The following is a 12,053-nucleotide window of genomic DNA, read 5'->3' on the forward strand; positions in this document are numbered from 1 at the left end:
GCACAGATATTTTACAAGCCAGAGACCAGCTGACACATTTTCATTTTCTCTTATCAGAAAAGTGTCACAAATTCATACATGGACCTTCACTATAAGCCCATACCATCATGTCCAGGCGATGTTTTTATTTCTAGTTGGTCAGAAAAGAAAAGGAGGAAAAAAATGCTTAGTTTTCACTATTAAATGACTATAATAAGTTGTAGACTTTTACAAAATGCAAATTTGTTGACACATGTACAGTAGCTATGGCTAAAAGTAATGGACTTCACAACAATCTGATGCACCTCTATGCTGTAACTATAGCACACGATAAATCATTCTTAAACCTGCTACACTACACATTGGGCAAGGTGTCCTCTGCTGTCTGTGAAAAGTTTTTACAAGTTGACTTAAGTAGTGTGCATGGATGGCAGATAATCTTTTCAGAAGTAGCATTTACTTGCATTTTGGACTAGCAAATAAATTTTATGATTTGTACACCTCTGAAATACATTTCATTAGATGCTACTGGCTGCATGTGATAGCCTTGAGTGTCTCAGCTCTCTATGCCATATCGCTCAAAATGCCGCAAAATTATGCACAGCTCCAGTTCTATTGTGCCCATGGCCTCTGTGTGAAGCCTGTATCTGTCTGCACCGCTGTATATGAGATCAGGAGAGCGAAGCTGTGGCCCTCCACCAACAAACATCTGGGCCAGTTGTTCCTGCCAGGTGCCCACTGGCCTCCATGTCACACATTGCAGCCGGTGCTGTCCAGGGCTTGACGGCACATGGCAGTAGCCGTAACCATACAGTTGACATCTGCCAAAAGAGTCTTGATGCCAGACCTGTAAATGAAGCTTTGGCCAACCTGAAAAAAAATTATAAAGTCATTCAGATGGCAGTCTGACAACAGGCCAGACAATTTTATAAAATCAGGATCCTAACAAACCTTGAAGGCCTTTAGTAGAGTAATGCAAATCAATAGGATGACTCCAATAAGCCATTTCTCCTATCTGCGGTACGTCCACTTGTGTTTGTCCCTCCTTTAGACCAGAGAGTAGTCTCCATGCTCCTCCTAATAGAAAATGAGAACAATATCAGGATTGTCCACAGAGCAAAAAAATAAAAAAATAAAAAAATACTACAAAAAGATTATATAAGGCACCTGTATGAACTCCCCACTTGCAGAACAGGCTGTTCTCAGGGAAACCACTGGCCCCAATGATCTGGCCGATTATATGCAGCTCTGCCATGTGATGTGCTTTGATCTATGAAATTGTCAGGACTGCAGCATTAGATGTATTACCAATTTTATTAAACACAACAGTGTATGTTAAGTTACTGTTGTAATCTATTACTAAACAAAGTCGTCTTCTTTTTTTGCTTTGCTCTATTAAATAAAGGTAAGACTATATTATAAATATAAACAATAAGTAAAACACTTGGGGTTTGCTGTTGGTAAGTCATCAGTTGACTTTTTTTTTATTGCTACATAACATTGCTGAGTCCAGACCTGGCCACTGAAGCAACCACAAATCATACCACTGCCTCCAGAGGCTTGTACCCTGGACACTTTGCATGATGGAAGCATCTCTTCGTGTGCTTCCATTCTTACCCTGACACAGACATCACTCTGCAATAGGGTAAATCTGGACTCATCAGACCGCAAACAAGACCATATATTTTTCTTTTTTCTGACCACATTTTTTCCACAAAAGTTGACAGTTCCAAACTAATAATGCATTTGACAGTTCTTAACCAAATTACAGTACTTTTAATGTTTTCTTTGCTTGAACCAAGCCAATGATTCTCAAGAATATTAGCTCTTGTTTTTGTCACTTACATGTAACTTTTTTCCTGTTAAAGTTAGCAGGAAAAAATAGAGCTTTTTATATAGAAACTGCAAAGCACAACATCTTTAGTTTAATTATTTCCACTTTAAACCAGTACACAGTGCTGACACTGGATATTCATTCCTTTCATAACTTTTAAATGACCCTTTCTTTTCAGAAGACTTTACCTTATCAGTATTATACTATATATTTTTATTTTCTTAAGTTACATCATATTTAGCCAACAGTATTCTCTTCCAACTTATAATATATCTGGGATATTGACTTTTTGGTTTTGTCATTGTCGTTTATACTGCACAAGGTTCATAATCGTGTGTGTGAATAGACGAGCCCAAAGGGAAGTTTACTTCACCATTCAAAAATCAGCAGCAACTTCATTATGAATAATACGATTAACGGACAAAAGCCTTGTATTCCGCAAAAGTCTTGCAAATGCTAATCAGTCCGCCAATACGAATAGTCACATATGATAACTTAGTCGACGCTTTATAATCTGGCTAGTTACGTCAGCTAGTCAGCTAAATAATCATCCGCTAATGTTAGCGTCTCGGCATGCAGAGAAAGAAGTAATTATGAACACACACATACCCAAGTCCAGTCATTAGGTAGTAACTTTATACGCAAATTGGATCCGTTTTTAAAGAAAACATCTAATACAGCATTTTACAAGCATTATTTGTTTACACTCCTGGTATTCTGGAGCCTGACTTCCTTAGCAACGACTTTCTGCCCACGTGATTGGACAGAGTAATGATCACGCAAGTCATTGCCGCCACCTGGTGGCAAAATAATGACTTACATGCCAGACGTACTTTTGTTATGCTTATTGGTGGCATGATTTTCCTTAAGTTTGTTTGTTTGTTTGTTTGTGAATCTCATTTTCAGGGGGTGAAATACATGTTCACTTGAAATAAAGTCTGGGAAAAGTCCATCGTTGTGTTGGCCAAGACTTTCTATTTACTAATTGAAAATACAAATTTAATGGTATTTTTGTTATTTGATCTCATGCTCAATAAAAAAAAAATGTGAGTCAAATGTCTGGGGTCCGTTCTTCGTACGTCGCTAACTCAGTTAGCTGGATTTAATTGTTGTGGATTTGTCCTGATCTTGGATTGTTTCGTTCTTCGATGCGCTTCTACCATTTGTTGTCATAGCAACATATCCGTAAGCTTGAACCTGCTCGGAAGCAGGTTTATTTCATGTAAACAGGATTTAGCCTGCGCTCCTGACGGGTTATGATTGGTTGAAATGGCGAGGTCACATCTGATTGGTTAAAGAGCATGACTGACTCACGTGGAAAAAAAAAAAGTATATGCCCCCTGCCATGGACTCCCCCCCACCCACACATAATCGCTATCAAATATTATATATGAACATAAATTCATAGGTTTATTATTGTCAAATATGATATTATTATTATAATAAACCCTAGGCACGAGACAGCCGTCAAGACCATTAATACAAATTCTTTTTAGGGGTTTGTCATAAAAATATGCGAATAAATATTTATATATATTAAAAATAAATATTTTATAATTTATACAAAACTAATTTTATTATAAAATAAACAATATTGTAGCGTTTTTATCGCTGGAAAGGATGGTGGAGAGACGAGTGAGCTTATTTGCTGCCCAATGCAATGGCTGGGAGTACTTTATTTAGCACACACGCAGTCTAACAAACAGCATGAGCAGCACATTCACTCAGGAACCTACATCCAATTCAGCTTCAGCCTGAACTGGAGCACATTTCACACGTCACACTCCCACACACACAAACAGGGCCGAAGCCACTAACCCAAACACCCTTCCCCATCAGGGTGAACACACTGACATCCCCGCAAGGCATGCTGGTCGTCAGCCGCCGACCCGCCCACGCCACACTGCCCCCACCCGAGCTGTGACCGTCCCTAGTCACCATGACGAACTTTGTTTCGGAGGCGTGGAGGCGGTCGCCGCTGGCGGTGGGAACGCCCGCGTCCTTTGGCAGGTGAGGGATGAACGCGAATATAGTCCTGAGGCGGTCCGGCCTCCACAAAGTTCGATGTTTTCCCGGCGTGCGGCTGGTAAGGCGCAAGACGGTCCCGGTGGAGCAAAACTCGTGCCCACCCTGCCAACCGCACCCGGTAGATGACATCGGAGAGCCGAGCTATTACCGTACAGGGGCCCACCCAGTGAGACACATGCCCGGCCGAGAGCCCCCTCCTCCTCCTTCCGGAGGAACACACCCACACCTGCTCGCCAGCAGCAAAATCTCGCCCCTGGCTGTGAGTGTCCACGCCCATTCGCCCCATAGGTGCCTGGCGATAAGCGGTTCACAGTTCAGCTGTGAGACCGGCGAAGCGACTGCGGGTGATGCTCTGGGTGATGCAGTAACACGGCTGCACGCTGGCTCGGACGGCTGATCACCACCGGAGGGCCTGAAAAACTGCACGGGGGGAACGTCCTGCGTCGAGGGTTCTACGTCGACACGGCGCTCCACTTGCTCGCAGTACCGGCCACGCGCTTTGCTGCCCGGCCGGCGAGGTAAAGCGCCGGTGTTAGCGTGCAGATTTCCCACTCGGTCTGCTACCGGAAGTTCCGCCCCCCGGTTGTGTGCTGCTAACCTGTCCGGCTGTGGTTTGGGTCCGAGCAACCTGGCTACCCCGAAGTTACCACGCAGAGTTCCGCTGGACAAGTTCAGCACCGCACCCCATCTATCCAAAATGTCCAACCCCAAAACGCAGTCCTCCTCGACATTCCCCACAACGAACCCGTGGGAATAAGTTCGTCCACCCACCTGGACTCGCGCTGTGCGACACGCCCGTACCTTCACGTAGCCCCCAGCAACGGTGCAGATGTTGAAGGCAGGATCAGGCCGTCCGCAAACACGACTGCTTTGCCCTAGTAATCCAGAGCGCAGCAGCGAAACAGTGGAGCCGGTGTCCACGAGCGCCCGCAGTAAGACGCCGTCCAGCACACAGTCGATGTAAAGCCCAGCGCGGCTTACCACGCGTCCTCCCGGCGCTAGTTTAGCGGCTGCTGTTGTACGCTGTCCCTCAGGCCTAAAAACATTGTAGTCCCGAGATCCCGTGCCTCGGCCTCGCCGCGAAACGTCGGAGACTTGCTCGTTGCCTAGCCGCGACGGCTCTTCCGTCGTGATGTACCGCCAATATGGGCTCAGCGCGCTCGGCCTCGCGCATCGGCAGGTCGCCTGGCCAGCTAACGACGCACGAAGCTGTAGCCGAGATCCAGCGCCGGGATTTTCTTTTTGCCGCTCCGCGTTGGTTGACGTGGTGTGCTTGCGCTAGCTCCGTCGAGAAAGCGTTTCTTCCTGAGCAGTCGCTCCGCTACACGGCAGCCCGCTTGGATTTTCAGAAGGTCCTCCGTTGTGCGCTCGAACCCGTTACTCTTCATCCCACTTCTGACACCAATGTAGCGTTTTTATCGCCGGAAAGGATGGTGGAGAGACGAGTGAGCTTATTTGCTGCCCAATGCAATGGCTGGGAGTACTTTATTTAGCACACACGCAGCCTAACAAACAGCATGAGCAGCACATTCACTCAGGAACCTACATCCAATTCAGCTTCAGCCTGAACTGGAGCACATTTCACACGTCACACTCCCACACACACAAACAGGGCCGAAGCCACTAACCCAAACACCCTTCCCCATCAGGGTGAACACACTGACATCCCCGCAAGGCATGCTGGTCGTCAGCTGCCGCCCCGCCCACGCCACAATATAAAAGTATACATAATATTTCAATTTTTTTATGTACAACATATTTATTTTCATATTGCTTATTTTATTTTCTCATGTAATTTGTAATTTGTAAACCATTAACTTATGAATTTATGTTCTAATATAATATTTGATAGTGATTATGTAGGGGGGGCAATCCATGGCAGGGGGGCATTTCAGCGCATACCACGTGTTACAAAAAAAAATTGAGCCGCTCTTTTTCCATTTCGTCAACCAATCGGAGGGCTTGTGATCAGTGTTTCTACTGTCGATGCATATCACCTTTTAAACCAACGCACGAGTGCGCAATAATCCTAGACAACTCAATCCAGCTATACTAATCATCAACAACAGGTAAGCTCGAAGAACCGAATTAGCCGGATCATAATTAGCACAATGATCTCATCTTGGATGTGTCAATTCATCTCGGATGTGTCAAGCGACGTACGAAGAACAGACCCCTGCTCCCGAGCAGGTTCAAGCTTACGGATATGTTGCTATGACAACAAATGGTAGAAGCGCATCGAAGAACGAAACAATCCAAGATCAGGACAAATCCACAACAATTAATTCCAGCTAACTGAGATAGCGACGTACGAAGAACGGACCATAATTATGGAGAAGTGGTAGTAGTAGTAATAATAATAATAATAATAATAATTGCAACTACATACTGCAGGAAATAACAGCAATACATCACAATAAAGCAAATGTGAAATCAAACAAGAAGTTTCACACACAAAAAAATATAATAGGTAATAGAAATAGGTGCTGTAACTTACTTTCACTGAGTGTGTATGTGTGTGTGTGTATGTGAGAGAGAGAGAGAGAGAGAGAGCGTGCGAGAGAGATGTCCATGATACTTATTTTACACGATGTTTGGTTGGTCAATAGCACCTTCCAACCAATTGTCTTATTTGTTTATTTGTTTTATTTCTAGTTTTAGAGTTTACGATTGTGGTGTTTTGGGAAAGTAACACTAATTATTCAAATAACATGATGAAAACCAGCTAGTGATTTGCATGCATGCAACTTTGTTTATATCAGCACTGGGAAAATATTTAAGAAATAGCTAATGATCATAATTCATAATTCCACAATGGAGAATCTCAGAACGGTAGAGACAATTAAATGAGTTGTAAAATATTTATTTGAGATTAAAAATAGTTTGCTAAGGTAGAACAGTGATGTAAAAGGAAATTCAGTGGTATATTTCATTTTAAAAAAACTAATTTAGTTGAATTAACATTATATAATTATTATTCTTGGTTATTTTTTTCTCTTAGTGTTGTCTTTATGACCAAAAAATTTAGGAGTAGGAGTAGAAGCAATTTATCAACATTCTTAAAATAGTAAATCAATCCTATCTCAACCAAAATATAGGATAGCTCTTAAAGTCTAACTGATTAGGTGTGGTAAGGAATGGCAATCAGACAGAGTGAGACGAAGGTCATAAAAATGATGGTCCCAAGCACCAACGAGAAGGCTTATGTGAACCAAAAACATTATCACAGCATCAACAATTAAATAGTAATGAATGCAACATGATCATCAACTTGATATCCATCATCGACTTAATATACTTTTTTTTTTTTTTTTAGATTTTCTGTTTAACACTTCACTTCATCACTTTGTTAACACACCATTCATAAGTGTGGCAAACAGGTGACATCCTCCACAAGCAAAACAGCCTCATCTTCTTTTTTGCTTTCTTTTTGAAGTAATTTTGATCAGATTTTGATAGTCGTACACAGCTCTATTATTGGGGGTTGAAACAAATGTGATTGGAGCAGTTTATTTAGGATAACTGAGTCATGTAACTATAAGTTTTGTATGCATGCATAAAGCTTTCACACAACTGGTGCTGATTTTACCATTACATTTTTTTCCCAGTATACCGTAAAACAGTGACGTCTTTCTCAGGAGCAGTCCTACTCCTTGCTGATAGGAAGTGTAGGAAACTTCATAAAAAACTTTTATGTCATACTGCTGAAAATGGAGCCATGTGGTCTGCCTGGGGTTGGTTCCACTTGACCATGAAGATGATCTCGGACTCAGCTGATGGAGTCATCATTTTTCTCTGATGGCTTTTTACAGCAGTTGCTGAACAGTTCAGGAATAAAATTTCCACAAAGTTTGTTCCTGAGACTCCAACAGCAAATTTCGCTATCTTTTTCTACTGAACTTCCAGCCTCTTATCACACAGTATGACTGCAAAACAATCCCTGCAATCTGATATCATTCAAATGAAGATGGATTCCATTGTGTCCGGTCCCTCTCAATTGTCATCTCAGGCAGTTTTTCCTTGCCATCAATGCCGCTGGCCTGCTCATCAGGGACAAGCTAATAATTATAATGTATGCATATTTCCTCACAATTTTCAATCTTATTTCCTTTTTTTTTATTCTGTTAAGCTGTTTTGTAACAATGACCCTTGTCAAAAGTGCTACATAAATAAAGCTGAACTGAACCAAACTGAATATTTCCAGCAGATCAGTGGGCACAACATGCCATGGGCAAGGCACAGTCAGCCCCTTGCTGATGCACAGTACTGAGTACTGAGTATCTTCACCCTGGACGTTACTGCACCTTTTGCCATATTGAGCACTTCTGTCAGCTTCACTTTGTTAACACCTTACGAGAAGACACAAACAATATCCACGGAGGACCGATCCACTATGTAAAAGTAGTATTTTGTGAGGTAGCATGGCAAGTGGGCATGGAATAATCGCAAATGTACCATTTTATTTCATCATTAAACCATGAAGTATACCATGGGGGAAAGTATACCAACCAGCAAAAATGATTAATATAAACAACATGGGGGGGGGACAAAAACTGGTGATGCACTGTGTGTTGAGACGCTATCAGAACCAGCATTTTCATTTTCAGCAATTTGAGTTATAGTAGCTTATCTGTTAAATTGGACCATACAGGCCAGCCTTCGCTACCCTCATGCATCAGTGAGCCTTGGTTGCCCATGCCCGTCATCTTGCCAATAGTTTCCCTTCTATGTACCACTTTGGCAGGTCCTGAACACTGCAGACTCAGAACATCCCACAACATTGGTCACGGCGCTACAGCCAATCAGGGGCGTCTGTGAGCTCGCGCACACGGAAGGAGCGGCTAGCGCTTTCCTCCGAGTGTGTTACTCCGCCCCTAACGGTGCGTGAGCGAGCAGTTCGAAAAGATGCGGTCGGCTCGCGTCACGTGGTTCGGAGGAAACACGGGATAGCTTTCGTCCTTCCGACTGAGTAGTTGTGGTAGCCTTGATGTGTGTGGGAGCCTCCTAGTGACGGGGAGTAATTGGCCACGACTAGATTGGGGAGAAAATCGGGGAAAAAAGAATTGAACAGGACAAAATTTATAAAAAAAAAAAAAAAAAAAACAGAACATCCCACAGTAGTAGCTCTGTCCTGTTGTCTATCCATCACAGGACAACTAATGTCACTAATTCAATCCTTATTCTTGCACATTTTTTTATGTTACATGCAGTATCCACTAAATAGAAAATAATGTAATTTGAATATGGTAAAATTGTAACAAACAAATATAATCATGGTAAAAAAAAAACTCAAGTTTAGTTTATATACAAACAATCATGTTAAAAACTTAGTAGCCCATCTCATTGTATAATTCCAAGCTTTTAGTGTAATGAGATAATAACAATCATCTGTAATGAAATAATAACAATAATGGTTGTTGTCAATATTAGGTAAGTACAACCTCAGTATGAATGAAATAAACATGTGGGCAATACTAATTCCCCCATGGGTCAATAGCTTGTAGATCCATCTTTAGCAATAATGTGAGGAGAGCCTTCAGGAGAGTGAACACCAGCAAAGCAGAAGGACCAGACATCATCTCAGTTGAGTCCTTAGAGCCTGCGCAGACCAGCTAGCACCTGTGTTCACAGAGATATTCTAACTCTCCTTATCCCAGTCGGTAATCCCCACATGCTTTAAAGAGGTCCTATTATCCTTTTTTAAATATTTTCTTTCATGCAGTGAGTCATGTAGCTGTATGTGAACATAAACTATCTGCACTACCTGTGACGCTCATAGTGCATAATAAATGGAGTTTTTGTCTATAAAAAAAAAAGAATCGGCTCACATTCGCCTAAACGAGTCGTTAGCAAATCTATTTTTACTCTGTCACGGATCCAGGTCACTCCGTAACATATTTGCATAATGTCCGCCCACGTTCTACGTAGTAGAAGTAGTAGTAAAGGTGGAACAGCACTGCAGTTATTTGTTTGAAAGAGAGAAGGAGAAATTGTTGTGGATAATTTTCTTTTGAAGATTTTTTTAACCGGATTATCTTTGACTGGACATACAAGAATAATACATAATCCATGGATTTCTCACCCTCTGTCATCGGCTTCTCTGACTTTATTAACCCCGGTGAGACCGAACCATACTTGCAATATTAGCAACCTTTAAAATGGCATAATTGGATCTCTTTAAAGAGTCCATCATTGTTCCTGTCCCTAAGAAACCCCATCCTGCTTCCCTCAAGGATTATCGCCCTGTAGCCATCACCTTAGTAGTGATGGAGTACTTTGAGCGGCTGGTCAGAGACTTTATAAATTTATTTTTATTTTTTGTATTTGTACAGCTAGTTTTTTTTTTTTTATTTTATATTGTGTATTTGTACAGCTAGGTTTTTCTTATATTTTATATTTTGTTTTATCTTGATCTTGGAATGGCTGGACCATTCCAAAACCTTTTTTCTTTTATTTTCCAGCTATTCTGATGTAAATTGTGCTTCGGATAACTGGTCTGTTGCTTTGAGAAAGATCGCTTTACATTTGTGTCTAAAATACTTGGGTATACAGAGGTGTTCATTGTTAAGTCAGTAAGTGAAAGGTGCCTAGTTCCTGTGGGTGCAAAACAAGCCCAAATCATACACTCGTCACTGACGTGGGTATGAGGTGTTTCTGCAGCACCTGTTTCTGCAGTTATGGGCTGAGCATTGGGGCAAACAACTCCACTTTGGCTTTATTTGTATATAGGACATTGTCCTAGAAGTCATGTGGTTTGTTCAGATGCAGTTTTAAGAACCTTAGTCATGCTTCTGCTTTTTTGTTGTTGTTGTTGTTTAAGACATAAGAACCTTTCTCTGGCACCCTTCCAAACAAACCATACTTGTTTTGTCTTCTTCTAATTGTGCTGTTATAGACTTAACATGCTCAGTGAGGCCTGTAGTGTCTGAGATGTAGCTTTTATTTATTTATATTGCACAATCCGACCTTGGGATGAATGTGCTGGGGCATTAATTTACAGTGGAACCTTGGATTACAATCATAATTTGTTCCAGAAGCAGGCTCGTATTCCAAACCACTCGTAAACCAAATCGTAGAATTCCCATAAGAAATAATATAAAATTCGTGCACGGATTATATCAGTAAGAGACGTGCACAAAGACCCAGCAGGGGGGACGATTACCTACAATTCTGCAGCACAAGAAAGAGAAAAACTGCTGGCTCAGTTGTGATCACGTGACGCACGGCATGAAAACAAGAAGCGCATGCGTGATGCATGATACTCGGTACTCGTAAACCAAGACTTGTATGGTGGAACCACAGATTGCAAGCGTTTTGCAAGATGAGCAAAATTTTAAAATAATTTTCTTCTTTCTCCTGTGCTGCGGAATTGTGGGTAATCATCTCCCATGCTCGGTCACAGTGCGCATGCGCCACTCGTATAGTCAATATCTGTGTGCGCGTGTATTGTTTTATTTATTGTGCATACACTGTGACCGTGTATGCACGCAAAGCGTCTTTAATTTGTGTGTGTGTTTTAAAAGAGCTTCCTTGTTTAAGATCCTGTTTTACTCTCTCTCTCATAAGCACTGATTCTGTTGTTGAACAACTGAGTGGTTGTGTGCGCACGCGCAAGTGTCATTAGAGAGTGTGTGCCTCCTCGTCCCTCCTCCTTTCGCATTCACACACACATAACTCACATACATATCATATATTTTTTATCTATATTTCTTTTGGAAAAAAAAAAAAAAAATATATATATATATATATATATATATATATATATATATATTTTTTTTTTTTTTTTTTTTTTGGGTTGTGGAATAAATATTTGGAGTCTCCATTATTTTTTATTGGGGAAATTTGATATACGATTGTTTTGAAAATACAAGCATGCTTTCTACATGACTGTAGCGAATTTTTACAACAATTAGTTGTACTGAGTAATTTGGTTCGTGGAGAGGCATTCAATGATTGGTGATAACAGGCAGTCACAGCACTGTTTAACAATATGTATCACTCAACGTCCCAGATGTCCCCAAACATTTGTTAACTACACTAGCTATCAGTTGCAGCATGAGTCACAGTAGGTCAGAACAGTCTGCAGTTTTGAGGAGAAAAAAACTGCTTTTCAAAACGCACATTTAAAATTTGTTACGAACATACTTTTAGCAAGAAAACACACCAGATAATGATATGCAATCTTAAACAACAGTTTGTCTCCTTAATAACT

The 12,053-nt window shown here is 41.4% G+C and overlaps 1 protein-coding gene across 1 annotated transcript; it reads right to left on the reverse strand.

The window, feature by feature from the left end:
* Window positions 1–85: 85 nt before the first annotated feature.
* Window positions 86–2,575, reverse strand: b9d2 (B9 domain containing 2). The gene is made up of 4 exons (XM_053478557.1): window positions 2,423–2,575; window positions 1,147–1,249; window positions 931–1,056; window positions 86–849 (listed from the first exon to the last, which is right to left on the reverse strand). The coding sequence occupies exons 2-4, from the start codon at window positions 1,232–1,234 to the stop codon at window positions 536–538; spliced, it is 528 nt and encodes a 175-aa protein (XP_053334532.1). The 5' UTR covers window positions 1,235–1,249; window positions 2,423–2,575; the 3' UTR covers window positions 86–535.
* Window positions 2,576–12,053: the final 9,478 nt, after the last annotated feature.

Source organism: Clarias gariepinus, chromosome 19 (assembly GCF_024256425.1).
Source record: "Clarias gariepinus isolate MV-2021 ecotype Netherlands chromosome 19, CGAR_prim_01v2, whole genome shotgun sequence".
NCBI classification, from domain to species: Eukaryota; Metazoa; Chordata; class Actinopteri; order Siluriformes; family Clariidae; genus Clarias; species Clarias gariepinus.